This window comes from Gopherus evgoodei, chromosome 5, assembly GCF_007399415.2.
Source record: "Gopherus evgoodei ecotype Sinaloan lineage chromosome 5, rGopEvg1_v1.p, whole genome shotgun sequence".
Taxonomy (NCBI): domain Eukaryota; kingdom Metazoa; phylum Chordata; order Testudines; family Testudinidae; genus Gopherus; species Gopherus evgoodei.
The window spans coordinates 27,518,246-27,543,320 of NC_044326.1; the positions used below are offsets into that span (position 1 = coordinate 27,518,246).

At 43.0% G+C, this 25,075-nt stretch overlaps 1 protein-coding gene across 1 annotated transcript in view; it reads left to right on the forward strand.

The window, feature by feature from the left end:
• OTOP1 (otopetrin 1) overlaps positions 1–16,887 on the forward strand; it is a 36,696-nt gene extending 19,809 nt beyond the window's left edge. Inside the window, exons 5-6 of the mRNA XM_030563237.1 lie at positions 9,070–10,010; positions 16,073–16,887. Coding sequence (XP_030419097.1) covers positions 9,070–10,010; positions 16,073–16,243 — 1,112 coding nt within the window. The 3' untranslated portion in view covers positions 16,244–16,887. The remainder of the gene's footprint in view (positions 1–9,069; positions 10,011–16,072) is intronic.
• The last annotated feature ends 8,188 nt before the right edge of the window (positions 16,888–25,075 follow it).

Genomic DNA, 25,075 nt, shown 5'->3' on the forward strand with positions numbered 1-25,075 from the left:
GGTCCTGATCACCTGCAACTCCCATTTACTTCAGTGGAAACTGATGGTTCTCAGCACCTTAGTGAATCAGGGTCAGAGTAACAATAATGTCCACAGACTCTAAAAAAAAAAAAAGGCATGTTGTAAACATTTATTTTGTTGTATAAAATCCTCAAAGCACCTATCCAGTAAGAAAGCACAGAGGGTAATTGAACAAAGCATGTAGTTAAACAAGATTTTAACTGGTGCCATATTGCTAGTGTTTCAGAGTAGCAGCTGTGTTAGTCTGTATCCATAAAAAGAACAGGAGTATTTGTGGCACCTTAGAGACTAACAAATTTATTTGAGCATAAACTTTCATGGGCTACAGCCCACTTCATCGGATGCATAGACTGGAACATACAGCAAGAGGATATTTATACATACAGAGAACATAAAAAGGTGGAAGTAGCCATGCCAACTGTAAGAGGCCAATCAATTGAGATGAGCTATCATCAGCGGGAGGGAAAAAAAACCAAAAGTGATAATCGAGATGACCCATAGAAGGTGTGAGGATACTTAACATGGGGAAATAGATTCAGTTAGTGTAATGGCCCCACCATTCCCAGTCTCTGTTCAAACCTAAGTTAACTGTATCTAATTTGCATATTAATTCAAGTTCAGTAGTCTCTCTTTGGAGTCTGTTTTTGAAGTCTTTTTTGTTGTAAAATTGCCACCTTCAAGTCTGTTACTGAGTGGTTGGAGAGGTTGAAGTGTTCTCCCACTGGTTTTTGAATGTTATGATTCCTGATGTCAGATTTGTGTCCATTTATTCTTTTGCATAGAGACTGTCCAGTTTGGCCAATGTATATGGCAGAGGGGCATTGCCTGCACATTATGGCATATATCACGTTGGTAGATGTGCAGGTGAACGAGCCCCTGATGGCGTGGCTGATGTGATTAGGTCCTATGATGGTGTCACTTGAATAGATATGTGGACAGAGCTGGCATCGGGCTTTGTTGCAAGAATAGGTTCCTGGGTTAGTGTTTATGTTGTATGATGTGCGGTTGCTGGTGAGTATTTGCTTCAGGTTGGGAGGTTGTCTGTAAGCAAGGACTGGTCTGTCTCCCAAGATCTGTGAGAGTGAGGGATCATCTTTCAGGACAGGTTGTAGATCTTTGATGATGCACTGGAGAGGTTTTAGTTGGGGGGCTGCAGGTGATAGCTAGTGGCATTCTGTTATTTTCTTTGTTGGGCCTGTCCTGTAGTAGGTGACTTCTGGGTACTCTTCTGGCTCTGTCAATTTGTTTTTTCACTTCAGCAGGTGGGTATTGAAGTTTTAAGAATGCTTGATAGAGATCCTGTAGGTGTTTGGCTCTGTCTGAGGGATTGGAGCAAATGCGGTGTAAGCATCTCTCATGACATGGGCCCAATCCTGCAAAGCCTGTCAGGTGAGGAGTCCCACTGAATTCAATGGAACTGCTCCAGTGGCACCAATGCAGATATTTCTTAAGGAGGGGAAGCAAATTCCAGTTCCTGTCCCACCCCCACCCTGGGACCCTGTTCTGGTCCCCACTCATTTTCTGGTCCTCTTCCTGCAGAGTATCTCTTGGCTGGGAAGACTCTCCTCTCTTTTACTAGCACAGTATGTGAGCCCGTGGCACTAGGAGTTGAATCCTCAGCAGACTTCTCTGCACTCCACCATACAGGAACACACTTCAGGTTCTGGTGCACCAGGGTAGGGGTGGTGGGGTGCGGGGAGATCAAATTTCAGTGGCATAGCTTCAGCCGTGCAGTTGCAATGTTCCAGACCACTCTGGCAGCAGCTGTACTTATTTAGTATTGGACCACTGCTTAAAAGTGCTGTGCACCTCCCTCCCTGCTCTGCAGCCTATGGAACTTTAAGCAGTGCAAAACCCTTGGGGAGTGGGTGGAGCAGCATTCACCTGCCTCCTTCGCTTACCCAGCCCCTTCCAATGAGCACTGCTGAAGTAAAGGTTCTGTATGTCAGTGCTGGTTTGCCTTCTGTATTGTAATAGTCTCTTCTCATACTGGACAATTTTCTCCACCGATAAAATGTCACAGACTTTGACAAATTATGAACATGATCTCTGAGGTGTTGAGCACCTTCAACTCCCAATGAAATCAAGGGAACTTGAAGTTGAGGGTAATCAGCAGCTTAAATGGGAGATAAATGCACTGCTTCCAAAATTGTTCTGCAGGATTGTTTGGGATCGTGCTAATCCTCACTGCAGGTGATGGGGAAGAGAGCCAGAGATATGCAAGGAGTGAATAGGTTTGCAGCTTTGGTGTAAATATTTTTTTCCTGAGTGAATCCAATAGCAACTGGATCTTAACAACCCCTTGTTTTGGTTTTTCAAAACGAAAACCCAAACCAACCACATTTTTGCCTCTCTCTAATGCAGATTAGCTGAAAATAGTTTGCAATTTTCCATTGCTCCCAGCAGAATTCCAGGTAAATTCCAAAACTGGTAAAAAAAAATATATAGTTAATAATTAGGGTTGCCAAGCTCCTGTTGGCACAAAACTGAACACCTTAGCCGTGCCCCTTCCCTGAAGCCCCACCCCTTCACCTGAGGCCCCACTCCCACTCATTACATTCCTCTTCTCTCGGTGGCTTACTCTCTCCCACCCTCACTCACTTTCACTGGGCTGGGGCAGGGGGGCTGGGGTGCAGGAGGGGTGAGGGCTCTAAATGGGGGTGTGGGCTCTGGGGTGGGGCCAGAAATGAGGGGTTCAGGGTGCAGGAGGGGGCTATGATCTGGGGAAGGGAGTTGGGTTGCGGGAGTGGGTGAGGTCTCTGGCTGGGGGTGCAGGCTCAGGGGTGGGGCTGGGGATGCAGGGTTTGAAGTCCTGGAGGAGGCTTAGGGTTTTGGAGGAGCTTAGGACTGCGGTCAGGGCTCTGGGCGGGGGCTGGAGATGAGGGGTTTGAGGTGCAGGAGGGGATTCCAGGTTTGCGGGGGCTCAGGGCTGGGGAAGGGGATTGGGGTATGGGGTTGGGGCATAGGCTTACCTGTGGCGGCTCCCAGTCAGCAGCACAGTGGGGATGCTAAGGCTGGCTTCCTGCCTGTCCTGGCACCACAGACTGCGCTGCGCCCCAGAAGCAGCCAGCAGCAGGTCCGACTCCTAGGGAGAGGCGCGCAGGTTGCTCTGTGCACTGCTCTCACCCACAGGCACTGCCCCCTCCAGCTTCCAATAGCTGGTGCTGAGCAGAGTGCCAGGGTTCCTTTTGGACCAGGTGTTCTGAAAAGCGGACTCCTGGTCACCCTATTAATAACATAGTCGACATTTTCAAAACTGCCTCTGAAATTGGACCCACAATTTTATACCTGCAATTTACAAGTTTTATCCAATTTAAATAGAATCCAGATGTTGCTTTACCTGATTGCTGCTGCGGATCCAATATTTAGATATGTAGTTCAGAGATTTTCTCCAGTTGTACTGCATAGAGCACTGGTGGTCTGTGGAGTACATGCCAGTGGCCAGCAGAGAGCAGGTTATTGGCGTCCCTCCTAGTTTCCATTTGTTAAATTGCATTTAGAGACAGCTAAAATACATTCAAAACATTCAGAACCTCAGTGATACGAACACCAGAGTTCTGGACTTACCAGTCAACCGGACACTCTCTGGAACTGGAAGTAATCAGGCAGCAGCGGAGACGCACTCAAAGAGAAAAAAAGCAAATACTTTACTGCCTCAGGACTTTAGCCCTGGGGCTCAGGGCTTCAGCCAGGGGGTAGGGGGTTAAGGCTGCAGCCACGGGGGTGGGGGAGGTAGGAGGGGATCAGGGCTCTGGGCAGGGTGGGGGTCATGACTTTACATCTGGGGGGGAGCACTGGGGCTTGGGGCTTCAGCCCCATGTCTCCCCTCCTGGTTTCAGCCTGGGGCTTGGGGCTTCAGCCCCATGGCTCCTTTCCTGGCTCCAGCCTCATGGGGGATGCCGGGGCTCAGGGCTTTAGCTATGAGGGGAGCGCTGATTTCAGCCCCAGCATTCTCCCCATAGCTAAAGCCCAGAGATCTGGCGTGTCCCCTCCACCCTGCTGAAACTGGGAGTGGAGCCATGGGGAGCCCCGAGCCCTGCCTCCCACACGGCAGAAGCCAGGAACAGAGCCATGGGGCTGAAGCCCCAAACCCTGGTGCCCCACCTCCCCTTGCCCATGAGACTGAAACCAGGAGCAGAGCCACAGGGCTGAAGCCCCAAGCCCCAGCTCTACTTCCTGATCTAAAGGTCTGAGCTGTAATGCTCCTGAGGGTCAGAAGCCCAGACCCTCCCTACCCAGAACTCTGCCCCCCTGCCTGGCTGCAGCCTCAATCCCCCTCCCCCACTGGCTGAAGTCCATAAGGTCTTGTTTGGCATTACGGACATTTCAGAGTTATGGACAGCCTCCATTCCCGAGGTGTCCATAACTCTGAGGTTCTACTGCAGTGGTCCCCAACCTTTTTGTGGCCAGTAGCACAGTCATATTTTAAGAAGAGTGTGGTGGGCACCAACAATTTTTCAAGGCTTCTTTTGTATTTGTACATTAAATAATATGAAAAACATCGTATTTAATATCAGAGGGGTAGCCGTGTTAGTCTGGATCTATAAAAGCAGCAAAGAGTCCTGTGGCACCTTATAGACTAACAGAAGTTCTGGAGCATGGGCTTTCGTGGGTGATGCATCCGATCAAGTGGGTATTCACCCACGAAAGCTCATGCTCCAAAACTTCTCTTAGTCTATAAGGTGCCACAGGAATCTTTGCTGCTTATCATATTTAATATTACATAATATATGAATCCATAAGATAAAAAGGGTAATTTTACATGTAAAAGGTATTAATTAAATTGTTCGTCAATTACTCTTTCACCTTACCATGTGAATTTGCTCTTTTTTATCTACCTGTAAGAAAAATTAAGGAGTTTTTACAAAATAAATATCATAAACAGTTTTCATCTTGTTAATTTAAAAAAAGTAACACACTGTTGAACTGCTGGTCCAAGTATATTTATTATTCTTTAACATAGAATGAAGCCTGCAGCCCTGGAGTTCTCTGTCCCCAGCAGGCGCAGGGCCGCAGCTTCTCTCCGGCTTAAGCCACGGCCCCACGCCTGCCAGGGACCGAGAACACCAGTGCCCGCAGCCCTGGAGTTCTCTGTCCCCGGTAGGGGCAGGGCTGCGGCTTCTCTCTGGCTTAAGCCGTGGCCCTGCGCCTGCCTGGGACCGAGAACACCAGCTCCCACAGCCTGCAGCCCCGGAGAAGCCAGAGAGAAGCCGCAGCCCCGCGCCTGCCAGGGACAGAGAGACCAGCACCCGCAGCCTGCGAGCCCTGGAGTTCTCTGTCCCCGGCAGGTGCGGGGCCACGATTTCTCTCCAGCTTAAGCCGTGGCCCCGCACCTGCCGGGGACTGAGAACACTGGCGCCCACAGCCTGCAGCCCCGGAGAAGCTGGAGAGAAGCCGCAGCCTCGCGCCTGCAGGAACAGAAAATGCTGGCGCCCGCAGCCTGCAGGGCCTGGAGTTCTCTGTCCCCTGCACGGGGACGTGGCTTCTCTCCCCTGCAGGGCACTAGGTGGCTGCACATAAATGCCCCAGCGGATGCCATACATTGTTCTACTGTATTACTTTTCTATGTGATAAATGGCTGTGGTTGCCACAGAGGAGATGCAACTGCAAATGGTAAAACATAGTCCATGCAATTGTGGATGACTGAAGTAGGTGATCAATGAGACTATCTCTGTATTAACGTGTGTTCCACACCAAGTACTAATTTGAGAACTCTGTTTGCACCTCTGTGTAGTTTGCATTAAAAACAAAAACCCCACAGACACAAATATTTGTGGGTGAAATTTTAGACCCAAGTTAGCACACAAGAGCAGCCATACTAGGTCAGACCAATGGTCCCTCTAGCCCGGTATCCTGCCTTCTGACAGTGGCTAGTGCCAATTGCTTCAGAGAGAGGGAATGTACAGAACAAGGTAATCTGAATGATTCCTCTTGTCCAGTCCCAGCTTCTGGCAGATTGAGGTTTAGGGAGCATGGGGTTTCATCTCTGACCATTTTGGCTAATAGCCATTGATAGACCTGTCCTCCATGAACGTATTTGATTCTTTTTTTAACCCAGTTATACTTTTAGTCTTCCCAACATCTCCTGGCAATGAGTTCCACAGGTTGACTGGGTGTTGTGTGAAGAACTGCTTCTTTAGGTTTGTTTTAAACCTGCTGCCTATTAATTTCCTAGTTCTTGTGTTATGTGAAGGGGTAAATAACACCTCCCTATTCAATTTCTCCATACCATTCATGATTTTATACATCAGTGTCATATCCTCCCTTAGTCATCTCTTTTCTAAGATGAACACTACCACGTTTTTTAAGCTCTTCATGTATGGAAGCTGTTTCATACCCTTAATCATTTTTGTTGCACTTCTCTACACCTTTTCCAATTCTAATTTATCTTTTTTGAGATGGGGCAATCAGAACTGCACGCAGTATTCCAAGTGTGGGAATACTATGGATTATCAGCACTTACTTTCACCTGCCATTTTGTCGCTGTCACCTGGTTTAGGAGATCCCTCTGTAACTCTTCACAGTCATCTATGGACTTAACTATATTGAATAATTTTGTATCATCTGCAAATTTTGCCACTTCACTATTCACTGCCCTTTTCCAGGTCATTTATCAATATGTTAAAATTAACATCCTTGTAGGGTACCACAGTAGCATTTAACTTCAAAAAGGGGAACTACACAGAAATGAGGAGGCTAGTTAGATGAAATTAAAAAGAATAGTCACAAGAGTAAAATGCCTGCAAACTGCATGGAAGTTTTTTTAAAAACCGACAATAGAGGTTCAGACTAAATGTATATTCCCCCCCCCCCAAACAAACAAACAAACAAAAAGAAAGTAAGAAGACCAAAAATGCCACCATGGCTAAACAACAAAGTAAAAGATGTGGTTAGAAACAGAAATACATCTTTTAAAAAAGTGAAGTAAAATTCTACCAAGGAAAATAGAAAGGAACATAAATTCTAGCAAGCCAGATTTATTGTAAAAGTATAATTAGGTAGGCTAAAAAAGACTTTGAAGAGCAACTAGAAAAATAAACAAAACTAACAGCTAACATTTTTTAAGTACATCAGAAGCAGGAAGCCTGCCAAGCAATCAGTGAGGCCACTGGATAATTGAGGTGCTAAAGGACCACTCAGGCAAGACAAGGCTATTGCAGAGAAGCAAAATGAATTATTTGCGTTGGTCTTCACTGCAGAGGATGTGAGGGAAATTACTGCACCTGAGCCTAGGGTGACCAGATGTCCCGATTTTATGGGGACAGTCCCGATTTTTGGGTCTTTTTCTTATAGGCTCCTATTACTCCGCACCCCCATCCCGATTTTTCACACTTGCTGTCTGGTCACCCTACCTGAGCCATTCTTTTTAGGTGACCAATCTAAGGAAGTGTCCCAGTTTGAGGTGTCAATGGAGGAAGTTTTAGAACAAATAGATAAATTAAAGAGCAGTAAGTCACCAGGACCAGATGGTTTTCACCCAAGAGTTCTGAAGGAATTCAAACATGAAATTGTAGAACTACTAACTGGTATGTAACCTATCCCTTATACCAGCCTCTGTACCAGATTATTGGTGGGTAGCTGATTTTTTTAAAAAAGGCTACTGAGGTGATCCTGGTAATTACAGGCTGGTAAGCCTAACTTCAGTTCTAGACAAATTGATTGAAACTATAGTAAAGAACAGAATTATCAGATACGTAGATGAAGATGATATGTTGGGGAAGAGTCAACATGGTTTTGTAAATGAAAATCATGTTTCACCAATCTGTTAGACTTCTTTGAGGGGGGTCAGCAAACATGTGAACAAGGGTGATCCAGTGGCTATAGTGTACTTGGACTTGGTGTCCCAAAACACCTGACTTCTAGAATCTGGGACTGGGTGACAGGAACTGGATCACTTGATAAAGTGGCCTGTTTTGTTCACTCCCTTTTAAAGCATCTGGCACCGGCCACTGTCAGAATAAGACATACTGAGCAAGATGAACCAGTGGTCTGACCCAGTATGACCATTCTTATGTTCTTATGTTGAACAGCACAGGTACCAGTACAGATCATTGGGGGGATGCCACTATTTACCTCTCCCCACTGTGAAAACTGTCTATTTATTTCTAACCTTTGTTTCCTATCTTTTAACCGTTCCTGATCCATGAGGGGACTTTTCACTCTTATCCTATGGTTGGTTGGTTTGTTTAACAGCCTTTGGTGAGGGATCTTGTCAAAGGCTTTCAGAAAGTCTAAGTACACTATAGTTGTGACCTGTTTGAAAATTTGTCCCATATATGTAAATTTATGTATTACAGATAAATTTAATGCAAAATAAAAGTGATAATTAGTTTCTCCTTTAGGATCCTGACAAGATTGAGCCTGTGTTTTCCTTAAAACAGCTGGTAGAAGCCATAATTCACAGTTTAGTAGAGAAATGGAAAGGGAATTGCTTTTTAAATATTTTATTTTCAATTAAAATATTGGTGATATTTAAGTGTAAGTATATAAAGATCAATTATCCTATCACTTATACATGTGTAAATCAGGAATAAAGCCAGTGGAGTTACATTGGTGTATAACTGAAAGGGGAACTAGGCCCCTGCACAGTTAGGACTCAATTCTGCATCTGTTCCAGATATGGAACTCCTATTGGCTTCTGTAGGAGTTTCATCTGCAGAATGGAAGCAGAATCAAGCCCCTACTGGTTTGGGATCTTAAATATTTTAAATACATTGTTCTCCTCAAAACTGTGCTGAACTTTAAGAGATGTCTGTGAATTTTTAACATTCACTTTTTATAAGGATTTTGCCTAAAAATTGTAATAAGGCTGTAGTTCAAATTTTGGAGGAGATGCAAAAGTTGCTCTCAGACTAGTGATTTTAGTGTCCAACACCCAGCAAATTTTGTGTGTGTGTGTGCAGGTGACTAAATGTACGATATGAGCTGTCTGACTGAAATAATTATTCTCCCTGTTGTGGTTATCTCATTTAAAAGAAAAAACATTTATTTCACAACAAAATCTAATCTCTTTCTCTCTTTTTTTTTTTTTTTTTTTTTTTTTTTTAGTTTTAGATGACCATGCACCCCAATGTAATTGTACAACAACTCTCTGTTCGATATTTTCTCAAGGAATGTATTACCTGTATCCCTTCAACATAGAGTATCATATTTTAGCATCCACAATGCTCTATGTCCTGTGGAAGAATATCGGACGCAAAGTAGAACACCACCACCAACACAAAATACTGTTCAAGTTTCATGGCATAACAGTGGGCACGATTTTTGGACTAATTGTGCTGATTAGCACAATAGCGGTCGTTGTTGTGTACTTAATTCAGATAGGACGTTCAAAAATCAAAAGTGAGTTAGCACTTACTATGTTTTACTTATATGCTATCTCCGTACTGGCTCTTATGTGTGCAGCTGGAATTGTCGCCCTTTTAATTTACAGACTAGAAGAAAGATCAATGGATAATTCAAAAAATCCTGCCAGGAAACTTGATGCAGACCTGTTGGTTGGCACAGCTTCAGGTTCCTGGCTCCTGTCTTGGGGTTCTATCCTAGCGATTATCTGTGCCCAGGCTCATCCAAAATACACATGGTACAATCTTCCTTATTCCATCCTGGTTATTATTGAGAAATATATTCAGAATCTCTTTATCATTGAGTCCATACATCGTGAACAGGAAAAAGTGAATGATGATATTAAAACTCTTCGAATAGTAACTGTGTCCAGTGGGAGCACTCTGTCACTTACCCCATCACACAAAGAAATTTACAATGGAGCAGCTGATATGGACAATGGAAAGTTTCCATACATGTTCAATGGGAATATCTACATGAGAGAAAGAAGTGGCGGTGATGGTTCTGATGAAGTCAGGAGTCAAGCTAGCAGTCCAGTCACACACTCAACCTCAGATTTCTCACTGTACAGCCAAAACTCAGTTAACAATAAGAGGAGAATCCTGAAGAACATTGCAGCATTTTTATTCCTGTGTAATCTTTCGGTAAGGTATTTTGAATGTAATTCACACAATTAATACAAAAAAGCTCCCTAAAACCACCAAGACTGAGAAGAATATTAATGTTACTCAGTTGTACTCTTTATAGTAAGTGAATTCTAGTGCTTGTGAAAGGAGGTGGGTTGACTGCACCGTTGGGGAATAATATCTACTTAGAAGTGGAATAGGCACGGGAGAAGGTATTTAACCTTGCAGACTGAAGTCTGTTTAGCCACAGTACAGGAATGGCACAGGCAGTGATCCCTGAAACTCTGCCTTGTCAATGTGCTCCCAAATGATCTGGAGGACTACTTACAGAGGAGAAAGAATAATTCAGTCTCCATCCTTGGTCTTCCTGTTGCAACTGCTAAAAGACAGGATGTAATTAGTGACAGTTATAGTGTGGATAGTGGTCCAATAGAAGATTCCCAATCCATTTCATATTGGCCACTCAATAGTTGTCAGTCAATTTATTGTCTTTGTCAGACAGACATGAACGTAAGAACAGCCATACTGGCTCAGACCAAAGGTCCATCCAGCCCAGTATCCTGTCTTCTGACAGTGGCCAGTGCCAGGTACCCCAGAGGAAATGAACAGAACAGGTAATCATCAAGTGATCCATCCCCTGTCGCCCATTCCCAGGTTCAGCAAACAGAGGCTAGGGACATTATCCCTGCCCATCCTGGCTAATAGCCATTGACGACCTATCCTCCATGAATCTATCTAGTTCTTTTTTGAACCCTGTTATGGTCTTGGCCTTCACAACATCCTCTGGCAAAGAGTTCCACAGGTTGACTATTCATTCTGTGAAGAAATACTTTTTTGTTTGTTTTAAACCTGCTGCCCATTTCATTTGCTGACCCCTAGTTCCTGTGTTATGAGGAGTAAATACTACTTCCTTATTTACTTTCTCCACACCACTCATGTTTTTACAGACCTCTATCATATCTCCCCTTACTTGTCTCTTTTCCAAGCTGAAAAGCCCCAATCTTATTTATTTGTCGTCATATGGAAGCTGTTCCATAATTAGCTGTTCCTAATAATTTTTGTTGCCCTTTTCTGAACTTTTCCCAATTCCAATATATCTTTTTTGAGACCACATCCGCACGCACTATTCAAGATGTGGGCAGACCTTGGATTTATATAGAGACAATATATTTTCTCTCTTATTATCTATCCCTTTCTTAATGATTTCCAACATTTTGTTAGCTTTTTTGACTGCTGCTGCACATTGAGTGGATGTTTTCAGAGAACTATCCAGAGTGACTCCAAGATCTCTTTCCTGAGTGGTAACAGCTAATTTAGACCCCATCATTTTGTATGTATAGTTGGGATTATGTTTTCCAGTGTGCATTACTTTGCAATTATGCTTTAAATTTCATCTGCCATTTTGTTGCCCAGTTACTCAGTTTTGTGAGATTCTGTGATAGGGTGGAACTTGTCCCTGCAGCGCCCCTGGCTGGATGTCCCAGGGATCAGCTCTGCTAACAGTGTGCCCTCTTCTGGTGGAGTCTCACTGCCATCACTTCTGCTCCAAGACCCATGTCCCTGCAAGGACTGCAATGTCCCCTTCAGGACACAGCCCTCCAGCTGTGCCACACTCCGTGCTCCTCCCTTCTGGGGGGACAATATTGCAGTCCCTCAGTCCAGCCACTTCCTCAATGGTGAAGGGAGAGTGAGGGGAGGACTCAGGCCAGCCCACTACTTTCGGTCCTGACCCAGCGACCCTGTAGATGGCAGCCACATGCTGCATCTCCTCCTACCTCTCAATCTACTTCCCTGGATCACTTCCCTGCAGCCCCATCTCCACCCTTATCTTAGGGCCTCAGCATGCCAGTCTTGGCAGTCAGCCAGGAGCTCACTCTGATCCTGCCCAGCACTGCACTGTTTAAGGTGCTAGCATTCTTCCTCTTTGATCTCCAGGGAGCAGCTGAAGCTGCTCTGCTCTGCAGCCCTTCATATATGGGCCAGCCCATCCCTGATTGGCTGCTCCTTGCAGCCCCTCTCTAATTGGCTGCCTTCTGCACAGCCACCCTAGGGCTCTATTAACCCCTTATGAGCCAGTGTGGGGCAGATGCCTCATCACAGATCCCTTTGTAGCTCTTCACAGTCTGTTTTGGACTTAACTATCTTGAATAGTTTTGTATCATCTGCAAATTTTGCCACCTCACTGTTGAATAGTACTGGGCCCAATACAGACCCCTGAGGGACATGACTGTTTACTGCTCTCCATTCTGAAAACTGACCATTTATTCCTACCCTTTTTTCCTATCTTTTAACCAGTTACTGATTCATGAGAGGAGCTTTCCTCTTATCCCATGACAGCTTAGAGCCTTTGGTGAGGGACCGTGTAAAAGGCTTTCTGAAAATCTAAGTACACTATATCCACTGGAAATCTAAGTACACTATATCCACTGGATCCCCCTTGTCCACGTGCTTGTTGACCCGCTCAAGGAATTCTATTAGATTGGTGAGGCATGATTTCCCTTTACAAAAACCTTCCCCAACAAATTATGTTAATTTATGTGTCTGACAATTCTGTTCTTTACTATAGTTTCAACCAGTTTGCCCGGTACTGAAATCAAACTTACTAGCCTGTAATTGCCAGGATCACTTCTGGAGCACTTTGGAAAAATTGGCGTCATATTAGCAATCCTCCAGTCATTTGGTACAGAAGGTGATTTAAATGACAGGTTACAAACCACAGTTAGTAGTTGTGCAATTTCACATTTGAGTTCCTTTAGAACTCTTGGGTGAATACCACCTGATTCTGGTGACATATTACTGTTTAATTTATCAATTTGTTCCAAAACCTCCTCTAATGACACCTCAATCTGGGACAGTTCCTCAGATTTGTCACCTAAAAAGAATGGCTCAGATTTGGGAATCTCCCTTACATCCTGAGCCATGAAGACTGATTAATTCATTTAGTGTCTCCGTAATGTCCTTGAGTGCTCCTTTAGCATCTTGATTGTCCAGTGGCCCCACTGGTTGTTTAGCAGGCTTCCTGTTTCTTATGTACTTAACTTTTTTTTTTTTTTGCTATTACTTTTTGAATCTTTGGCTAGCTGTTCTTCGATATTTTTTTTTTTGGCCTTCCTAATTATATTTTTAACCTTCATTTGCCTGAGTTTATGATCCATTCTATTTTCCTCACTAGGATTTTTAAAAGGATGCCTTTTTGCCTCTCACTGCTTCTTCTACTTTGTTGTTTAGCCACAGTGGCACTCTTTTTGTTCTCTTACTATGTTTTTTAATTTGGGGTATGCATTTAAGTTGAGCCTCTATTATAGTGTCTTTAAAAAGTTTCCATGTAGCTTGCAGGGATTTCCCTGTTGACACCGTGCCTTTTAATTTCTGTTTAACTAACTTCCTCATTTTTGTGTAGTACCCCTTTCTGAAATTAAATGCCACCATGGTGGGCTGCTGTGGTGTTTTCCCTGCCACAGGGATGCTAAATTTAATTATATTATCACTATTACTAAGTAGCCCAGCTATATTCACCTCTTGGTCCAGATCCTGTGCTCCATTTAGGACTAAATCAAGAATTGCCTCTTCTCTTGTGGGTTCCAACTGCTCCAAGCAGCAGTCATTTAAGAAATTTTATGTCTGTGTCCTGAGGTGACATGTACCCAACCAATAGGGGATAGTTGAAATACCCCATTATTATTGAGTTTTTTATTTTTATAGCCTCTCTAATCTCCCTGAGCATTTCACAATCGCTATCACCACCCTGGTCAGGAGGTCAGTAGTATATCCCTACTGCTATATTCTTATTATTCAAGTATAGAATTTCTATCCACAGAGATTCTATGGTACAATTTGGTTCATTTAAGATTTTTACTTCATTTTATTCTATGCTTTCTTTCTTTCACATATAGTGCCATTCCCCCACCAGCATGACCTGTTCCGTCCTTCGATATGTTTTGTACCCTGGTGTTACTGTGTCTCATTGATTATCCTCATTTCACCAAGTTTCTGTGATGCCTATTATATCTATATATTAAATGAGGATGAGTCACTCTAGTTTACCCATCTTATTATTTAGGCTTCTGGCATTTGTATATAAGCACTTAAAAATTGTCACTTTTTAGCTGTCTGCAATTACATGTCAGCCAGCCAGCTCCCTCCCCATTCTGAGATTGATGACATATCCACATCATTATGACTTCACAGTTTCCCTTTTTAGGGTACATCTGCACTGTAGCTGGAGATGTAATTTTCCAGCTTGGGTACATGTATTAACTTTTTGATTGAACTAGTGTGCTGAAAATAGTAGTATAGTCTCAGTGGTGCTCGCAGCAGCCTGGGTAGCTGCCCGAGTGTCAGATGAGATTGTACGTGGGTGACTAGCCAGTGCCACTACCCACTCTGCCAAACAGATTTGCTTTGAGGACACTGACAATACAAAACCCATTAAAGTCCTTTTTTTAGCTTGTGTATGACCAGCCGCTGCCACAATTAATACATTTTTAGGCTAACCCTTGTATGTAGTTATGTAAAAATTTACTGTACATTCAGTAGAACCTCAGAGTTTTAAACTCCTCAGAAATGAAGGTTGTTCGTAACTCTGAAATTTTTGTAACTGATCAAAACTTTGTGGCTGTTCTTTCAAAAGTTTTCAACTTAACATTCACTTAATACAGCTTTAAAACTTTACTATGCAGAAGAAAAATGCTGCTTTTAACTGTCTTACAGAAACAGTTTCATTACCATGTCAAATCTTTTATTTTAAACTTTCCTTTTTTTCCAATAGCTTATGTTTAACACAGTACTATACTGTATTTGCTTTTTTTTTAAAAACCCTCTGTTGCTGCATGACCGGTTGCTGTCTATGGTTGCCCAGTCAGTTTGTAACTCTGGTGTTCATAACAAACTCCTTTCCCCACAAACCAGAAACACTGTGGGCCTGATTCTGCAGCTGAAAGCACTCATCTCCTTCTAAGATAGGACCATATTCTGTGAAATAACTAGCCCCAAATTATAGGTTTAATATGATGGTAAAAATGGGCCCTTCCATGGGATCCTTGTCTATACTAGGGCTCACACTTGTGCTAAGACCAGTTCAGTTGTCCCTGTGATACCACCCGTGGGTTGTTTTTTTTTTTGTAAAACTTCCCAGAGTAATGTGGCCTAAGGGGTTTATTTATCTGTCAACTCAATACACAAATGTAGGTCTCCTTAAAGTAAACATTAATTATGTTCACACATTGATGCAGGAATCCCTTGATGATAAGGGTTCATTTACTTGCTGTGGAATTGTTTTATAAAAAGTCACTAAGGCCCTAGTTTTAAAGGTATTTAGGGATTGCTGTGCTCAGCATTGCAAGGCCCAAGGGCAAATTATCATTATTTAGGTATCTGAAAACGAAGATAGTGCCTGAGGCCAGATTTTTAAAGATATTTAGGTGTTTAAAGATGCAGACAGGTCTTTTTTAGTGGGATTTTCAAAAGCCTGTATGCACCTAACTCTGCCTGGGCACTTTGGAAAATCCCATTAGGCACCTATCTGTATTTTAGATACTTAAACACCTTTAAAATTCTGGCCCTTAGGAGCCCAAGTTGCATTGAAAGTCAGCAGGACTTAGGCTGCTATATGCCTAAATAGCTCTTGAAAATAGGACTTACTTGTCTCATTCACTTAGGCTGTGAATGTTGACTGGAACAACCCCCAAATACCTTTAAAATCTGGCCCTAAAAACTGGCAGTACTTTCCAGTAATCTTGCTATGGAACGAAGCAATATACATTATATTGTAAGTGCAACACAGTCTTGCATTACAAGCCACCTCTTAATGTATTATATGGAATAGGGACTCAGGCCAAACCTAGTACGTTTAAGCAAGACAGAGGGCGCAATTCTCTGCTTGCTTACACTGAAATGAACCAGGAGTAACTGCTGAAATCTGCGTAAATGGAGAATTGGGCTCAGCGATCTTTGACACCAAATGATACTGGTTCATTTGCGGTATAGAAGGAATGAATATGCCATACCACAGTCACAATAGACAAGTATCACTTGATGAAGATGATGATGACTGATACCAATGTTGTTTTCTTTCCATGCAGCTTTGGATTCCACCAGCATTTGGTTGCCGCCCAGAATATGACAATGGACTGGAAGAAATAGTTTTTGGCTTTGAACCTTGGATAATTGTTGTTAACCTTGCAATGCCTTTTTCTATTTTCTATCGTATGCATTCAGCTGCCTCACTCTTTGAGGTCAATTGCAAAACATAATCTATAAAGAGTCTCAGTGAACAATTGGTTGAATGCATGACTGAGTAAATGAAAGAGTGAAAGAATGAATACATCAGCCGCTGTTTGGTATTAACAGGTTCTACAACTATTTTAATAAACAAGACTATAGTTAATAGAACGTAATCAATATCATTCATTCCCCTGCACATTTTATTGTACTTTTTTTAGACAGACTTTTCAATATTATTGTAGAGTAAAGTTAACCAAAATGTGTCTGAATCTTTTGCTATCTAAATCATCAGAGGCTCAACCTGTGGAAACAAGATATATGTTCTGTGTTATTTGGACTGATGCAGTTCTCCTCTGAGTATTGCCTCTGGATGGGATTTTTCAAAAATTAGGAGCAAAGATCCCATTGACTTTCCATCAGACCTACGCTCCTAGATTACTTAGGCAGCTTTGAAAATCTCACTCTCAATTTTTATCAAAATGTTTTATAATATAAACTGAAAACATAATCTGTTATTTAGATGGGAAAAATTCTGTTTAATTTTTGGACAGAGAAAAATAATATTTTATCTTCTTGAGTACACTGTATGAAAGTACTGACACTGTATAGATTTAGATATGGTACTGTATATAATTACTTATGAGATAACCATGATTTTATTCATGAACTCCCATTGTTTTATACTTACTATATGAAATAATTAATGAATAAAGTTAATTTCTTTAATAGTTCAGGTTGGTCTCCAGATCTTTGAAACTGTTTGAGGGGAAAGTGAATCTTGTAGCTTATGTTCAGCTCCAGGTGACCTGTGTTTTAGTCCCAGCACTGCCACAAACTTTCCACGTGACTTTGGAGACATTTCTTTGTTTCCCTGTACCTCAGTTCTCCAGTTTGTAAAATGAGAATAATAATACCTATTTATCTCACACTGGTGCCGTGAGTCTTAGCTAATAATGTCTGTGAAGCTTGGAAGGATCCTTGGGTGGAAGATCACACAGAAGTACAAAAGTACAATTGTTATTTTTCATGAGCTTGTAACCATGAATATGTGGTGTCAGGAACATAGGAACTGCTATACTGAACCAGGTCAGTGATCCAGTGGTTTCTCACAGTGGCCAGTACCAGATGCTTCAGGGGAAGGAGCAAGAAACTTGCCATACACCGTTATGGAATAACCTATCCACAAGGAAAGGAGTTACAGGGATAAATATTGTTTACTCCCACCCTGCCTTTTACTGTGAAGTGTACCAGTTTTTCAAGTTTCTTTATACCACACCAACTGCTGGGGTACAAGTGCTGCTAGGGATGGACAAAGTTCCTTACAGTGAGAGTTTAGGGAGCTCTATCTGTTTATTTTATGAAAGGCAAGATCAAAAGGTAACTTGATTATAGTGTGTAAATACCATCACAGGGAGAAAATAGCAAGCACTAAAGCACCCTTTAATCTAGCAGAGAAAGGCATAATCAGAAACAATGGCTGGAAGTGGAAGCCAGAGAGATTTCAGTTAGAAATTAGGCACAAACATTTAACATTGATGGTCATTAACCACTGGAAAAAGCTACCCATGGAAGGATTACTGTTGTCTGCTTAACTTCAGCCAATAAAAACAACAATGTTGGCTGCACACCACTAGATGGTGATCTTACACCAATCCAAATAACTGAAGTCCTGACAAAGCAGGAATTGTGCAGTAAATAAATTAAGTGATTAGATTGAGGGAGCACCTCATACCCCAAATACTTTGTTTATTCTGTGAAATATTAGGTGAGCAGGTGAAGTTCCATGTAGCTTATCTACTGCACTTTATTAGCTGGATTCATGAAAGGTCTTAGGCACCTAACTGCCACTTTAGGTGCCTAAATCCCAGAATCAGCCCCCATTGGAATTCACAAAAACTTTTGCTTAGCTTCCGCAAACCCTGTAGATGCCTAAACTTGCTCAGCATCTAAAGTTGCCTAGGCGCCTATGTTTCTACCTCTGAGCATGTGTGCTGCAGCCCTACACCATGTGTCCGGATGCCCAAAACAATTCCCTAACAGGAGAAGATTAGACGTTCATCTGTCCGAATCCCCTGTGGGGCCTGCTCTGGTAAGCAGGCTCGGAACTCACCTACAAGATTGGCCCCTATAGACAAACTCAAATGCCGCTGCCACCAGCCAGTAGCAAAGCTACAATGGGACAAATGGTGCAGTCATGCCAGGCCTGGGTGGCAGGTGGAGCCCCACTCTGGGGAGGCTAGCCCCAGCTTTGCCATTTCCATCCATGCCCTCCCCAAGGCTGGAGCCACGAGACCCCCCCGTGCTTCCCACCTGCACCCAGAGCCACACCTGGAGAGCCTCTCACTGCCTGGAGGATCTCCAGGCTGGCGGAAGCCCTGAGCCCTCCCCCACCTGCCCGGAGGAGCCCCGGGCCAGTTGCAGCCCAGAATGCCCCTCTCCCGAGCCCAGAGGAGCCCTGAGCGGAAGAGCCTTGGCCGGATTGGCTGAAGCCCCGAGCCTACCCTCACCTGGAGGAGCCCGGGGCTGGCTGCAGCCGTGCTGTGCCTCCCCTCCCTGGACCCAACCCATGCAGGCTCCAGGGCGGCTGAGGAGGTGCTATGTGCCTCCTCAGCTACCCCAGAACCTATATGGGGCATAATAAAGCAAAACTTCATCGCCAAACCCTGCAACTGGGGGTCTGGCCACACCGGGGAAGGCAGAGCCTCCCCTGGCCTATGATACCTGCTGCCTCTGGTGCCAGGGCCCACAAGGATATGGGAGCCCAGTGAGAGGAAATGGTGCTCTGGCACTTCACCTGGAGCACAGGTCATGACAGCAGGGCAGATAGGCCAAACCTGTGAGCCCAGTCACAATGTCACTCAAATGTCAACTGCACCACGTGAGTGTGGGGCGAGCAATGGCAGACAGCAGAGCCGCTGGGAAACCAGGACTTGGGGGAGTTGCCCTAGCTTGGGAGAGGAGTAGAGTGCTACACTGGGGGTGTGCTGTGTGGCCAGGAAGGTTCTGGAAGCAGAGGGTGAGGTGCAGCGGATGAGTTGGTGGTGGGTTGTGGGGAGTGTTTGGAGGGCTGCAGAGTGAAGGGGTAGAGGATGTAGGGGGAGCTGTGGGAGGAATGGAGGATGTTATGAGGCAGTGGTGTAGACTGAGGGCTGTGATGTTGGGGGTAAGGAAAATTTTAGATTTCAGGCTTGGGAAAGGGACCCTACCCTATTCTCACACCAGGGACCTCTGGAGCCTTGTGCCCCTGCCTCGTAACTTTTAGCTCAGTAGTTAGAGTACTCACCTGTAATTGTGGGAGACCCCCCAGTTCTAGTGCCTGAGGGGGAGAAATGAGTTGAACAGGGAAGCTGCCACCTTGCAGGTGAGTGCCATGGGCTACTCAGATGTGGAGGGTCTCTCAGTCTCTCCCGTTAAAACTATTCCACTGTGAATAAATAATAATTGGGCCAGAAAGCAAGAGTAAGCACAAGATTGACTCTGAAGCTTGCTGCTTAGCGCATTCCGGAGGCGAGAAACTCAAGATCCAGTCCCCCTGCTCCAATGACTTAGCACACATGCTTTGGCTTGGCATCTCCCACGGGCTAATGTAGGTGAGGAGCTGCGAAGCATGCTGGTTTTGTAAGTCCCATTCAGAAGTGCCTCTCACTTCCCATTCATTGCATAGGAAGCCTAGGCACCAAACACAGGCACTGTGAATTGCAGTGATTACTAGATGTCTAAAAGTTACATGTAGTGATGCTCAGCATCATCATCACATAATTTTCTTTGTGAATCTAGCCCTATATGTTTTTTGCACCTTCCTCAGAAGCATCTGGTGCTGGCCACAGTTGGAGACAGGATCTAGATGGGCCACAGGAGTGATTGGGTCTGGCAAGTCCTTTGGGTCTGCAAAATTCTTTTACTTGAACCACCAAAATGTCCATGTTCTTAAAATAAGTTAGTGCATGATCACATTGCTGTAATCTCTGTCTTTCCTTACCCCTCTGTTTGTCTGTCCTTCATCACATCTACATTTCAATTGTAGGCTTTTCATGGCAGGGGCTACGCTTTTCTATTTCTTTCCTTTAAACATGTAACATGTTGGATGCTGTAAAAATGATCAACAACATGAACATTGTTTCATCTAGCTAGATTTCACACACAGTTACTTAGCCTTTTCTGCTTGCTGACAGTCAACATTGAAATAAGATGACCGGTCCCTCAATCATAAGTTTAATTTTATGGTGCTAAGGTAAAGTTTCTTCAGGAAAAGAAAATTAGGGCAACATTGTGTCATTAATTATGTGCAACTCTCACTTAAGTCAATGGGCCAAAGCTGGTCTCTGCCTGCACTGGTGGGGACACAGATCGGGGGAAGGGGAGTGTTACCCTCAAAAGTCTGGGGATGACTCACCCATTGGAAAGGGTCTGACATCTTCACAGAGTCATGCAGTGAATCACCATGACAATGCACTTCAGTATTCTGTTGCAAATATAAGGGGCTAGACGGTGATCACCTTTCCTCACATCACATGGAACCTCACTCCATAAGTAGCTACATTGACTTCTATGGAGCTCTATTTGGAGTAACATAATATTCAACATGACTAAAGTGATCAGAATCTGGCTTGAAGTAAAGGGTCCTGTATAATTCAAGTTCCCTTTTAAAAGACTTCTGCCTTGGATTCATTCTGTTTATTTTGTATTCTTCTGTTTTAATTTTTAATCAGGTGTAATAGCTGATATCTGTCCTATTCAATTGCATTGTCTAGATGCCACTGAAACCAAAATAATGTTATTAACTAAAATAATAAGGCCCAGATCACCTCTCACAGAATATCAATAGCTTCCGCTGAAGTCAATGGGTATTATTTGTATCAGGAAATAAACTTTCTTCTCAGCATTCCTGGGTGTCACACTATATGTGGATGAAAAGCCTGTTTCCCTGATTGGGAATTGAACCCTCAGCTGTAGGAGTAGTGAAGCCTAACCACTAGACCACTATCTCAGACCATGCAGAAAGAGTACACTAAAATTTTATATAACTCATTGAAATGATTCCAATTTAGATATACTACATAGTATACTCACTAACATATTTCTCTCCTACTTTCATTCTTATGTGCAAACACACTCACTCATCTCTATCTACTGTTGTAAATACAGTTAAAAGCCACCAGAAAGATGGTAACCCAGGGATACATTCCCCTCTTAGAGCAAATATAACTCCCATTAATTTAATGGGAGGTAGGCAGCACATTTAGAGAAGACTATATACCCTTAGGCATCTATGTGAACAACTGCTGTGCTGACAAGGTAAAGGAACAACTCCGTTAGCGCTTATCTTCCCCAGGCTAATATTACAGTCCTGAAGTAAAAAGCTTTGCAGTGACTCTCTGAACTCTTAACCAAGGAATCCTTATACATTTTTGAAAATTTTACTTAATATTTCAGGGATGAGTGAGCAAACATAGTTTACAAAATCCACAACCAAACAATATTGTCCAGCTTTGTAAGGATCACCTGGAGCAAGTTTATATAGTTAATATAGGAATACTTATTAACAATTTACAAGGAGTCTTCTTGGAATATTTGGTCCATTCTCTCCCATTTCATCAGTCTCTTGGATAGTTTTTAGAAGACTCTAAAATTAGAAGACAATGTTCAGCTTTTAATGGGTTTCACAAAAAGAGTTTAGAAAACTATAGCAATGCAATTTTGTATTTGTTTGTTTTTGTTCTTCACTATGAGGTTCCAAGATGGAAGAACCTGGAAGACGTTGTTTAGAACTATTTAGAGATACACAGCTTTGTAGAATATCCAGCATTGTAGTTCTTTTCAAAGGTTTGTTCAAGAACATTTTTTTCAGTGGGAGGTCTTAAAGAGAGAGGGAGAAAGGGAGAAAATGGACTCTTTTAGTTTTAAAAGCATTATTATTTACCCTACAAAGTAAAATGTTTAAAAAATCCTCTTAAACTTTACAGAGGCACCTATTCAGAATAGTATTTAAGCATGTGTTTAAGAGCTCTGCTGAATAGGCTGCTTTCTTGAATCATGGGCTTAGAGAGTAAAGTCTTCTTGGACTTTAATTGTGAACTGTTAATGGGATTCACAATCCTGAATCCTGCAAGTACTTTTAAAAATCCCCACCCCTTACTTATTATTTTAGAGAAAATGTTGCTGGAGAAAATATGAGGTTTGAGATGTGCTTTAAAAATAGTCATTCTGTTACACACAGACACATGGAGGTGCAATTCCTGATGGTGGGGGTAACATGAGGCAAGCATGTGCAAGAGTCCGCTTTACATTATAACTTTGAATTGAGTTTGAACTAATTAACAGAATGGATAGCTCTGTGGATAGTCTGTGTCCACACAAAACATGGCTAATATTCTGTTAGCAATGGTGACAGCTCACCATGCTAGTAGCCAAGATCAGTCAATGGTTTCACTCCAGCTTGTTCAGCATGCTGCTATTCTGCTTTATGGACATGACCCCCTGTGATAAAGTGTACTCCCCACACCAGCTGAATGAGGCCAGGTGGGCCCAATCAGCTAATTAAGCAGCAAATGGGAGCGTTCAAGCTAGGAAGAGACCACTAATTGGAAGCAAGCTCATCTGTGAGGGAACAAGCATGGGCTTACAGAAAGCCAAGACTGGCAGTTATTCTCCTTGAGGAAAGGTGAGAGAGGACTTCTTGGGACTTAAGAGAATAGGGTCTGACTAGGAAGAGTGGAATCAGTTCAGGGGTAAGAACAGTAAGGTTAAGGAAGCTGCAGACTTTGATTGTTTGGTAAAGGACACTGGACTGAATTGAACCTAGAGTAGAGGATGGGCCTAGATACCCCTTCTAATCACTGTAGGGTGGTACTGTTTGGGGGCAGTCCAAGAGTGATAGTGTTAGGGTAGTGGTTGTGAGGAGTGCCTGATGTCACTTGAACAGAAGAGACTTTGAAGGAATTTACCCTGGAAGGGGAAATCACTAAGTGACCTGGCTGGAGGGCTGAGTCACAAAGAGGGTTCTATAGCTCCTGGAGTAAGAGAGAGGCTGCAGCGTGAGTGAGAGATTCAGGAAATGATGAAGACCACATCCTGCACTTGCAATCAACCAGGCAGAGCTAATGCCCAGAACTGCCAGGAGGCAGTGCTGTCAAGTGGTAAGTAGGAAACCTCCACCCCGGTCACGCCCCCTAACTATGACTGTGTAGCTAGTTTAATGAGTTCTCCACAACTCTGAGGTCTGTGTGTAGCAGGACACTTCAGAGTGCCTGGCCTTAGTGTTCCTGGTACTATGCTGTGTGCATGTCCTTAAGACACTGTCCTGTGCTGAGTCCATAGGGGATAGCTGAGTCAGATACTCCCTCCCTCAATTCATGAGATTTGCTTAAACCTAATGAGATTCTTTAAGTATAACTATGGTTTATTTGTTTTTTATTGTATCAGCTACCTTGTTTCTGAGCTCTTAGTTAATATTTTCAAGCCTTCTCATGCAACTTTGAGATCTAAATTTAAGTGACAGCTGAGATTCTGGTGCATTCACATGGTTCATTCGGAACTGGGGATTTAAGATACAGACTAGATAAGTTAGCAACACTGGTGAGTGTCACAACCCAGCTACAAAATCATGGTGTACTTGCAGGGTAGCTGGGCCCAGATGGGGGAAAGGAAAAAGACCTCTGGTATTTGAGGACTATAGGGAACAGGCTAGGGAACAGAAAGAGATTAGGTTAATGGATCTCCTAATCAGATCCTTTCTTTTAGAAATATCTCCAATTTTTAAATTTACCTCTGTAGAAATAATAGCAAGATCAAGACTAACGCACATTCCCTCCATAAATCTTGAGCATATTATATGATAAAGCAGCTAAACAAAGGTCCAGACAAACGGCAACAGGTTTTCTTATCTTGACTAATCAGGCTAGCGATAATCAAAATGAACATCTGCCCTTGGATCACTTACATGCTGAATTACTTCTCTAAGGATCATGGCCTCATTCTATAAATGCATGAATAAAACATAATCTTGGTTTATATGTTAAAGCAGCTGTGATGATCACAAGTAAACTTTTTTTTTTAAGTGGTCTAGTCTACTGGACCCAAAGCCTGACTAGGATTGAAAGTAATGGCAAAGCTCCCATTGACTGGACTGGTTCCTTATTTTTCTATTTGGCATGTCATTTTGTTGTAAAATGATTCCCTGGTTTCCCCAATAATACTAGTTTGGCTTAAGATTTAAACAAATCTTGCAGTTCCCTCTGGAATGTTTCATACCTTCCCTTGCCCACTGTACTGCATCTTCCTAGCTTGTTAAGAAAACACCGAGGTTTTGATCTTTATATCAAGTGCACCTTATTAGGTCTCAATCTTTCCCATCTCTCATCTTCCAGTTCTCTGCTCTTGCCAGCAGAGAACAGCCCCTAATTCAGAACTAAGGATAAACTATTATATAAAGATGGATGTGATAGGTAAGGGGACACCGAAGAATAGGGGCACATTTCAGGAAATAAAATTAGCCTACCTGTCCTTAACTTGCAACAAATACAAATGACTGCCTTCATGCAATTCTTCATATAAAAAATAGCACAAAGAAATTGGCACTACTTGGTCATCTTCCAATGAATCACCATTAGAAGGTGACTTCAGCAAATTTGGAACTAAACAGAAACACTTTTATAGATGGATCGACTCACTCCAGCAAGAACTTTATCATCACCTGAAAAAAAAATGGAGTGAAGAATTGCTTATATCCTCACAGGTAAAGAAAGGGGCTAGGATTCTGTCAATACATCAAAGACACCCCTAGTTTCTTAACACCCTATTTTGTTTCAAGATAAAATACTCCTTACACACTACTGGAGTCCAGGCTATTGGTATAAAATACC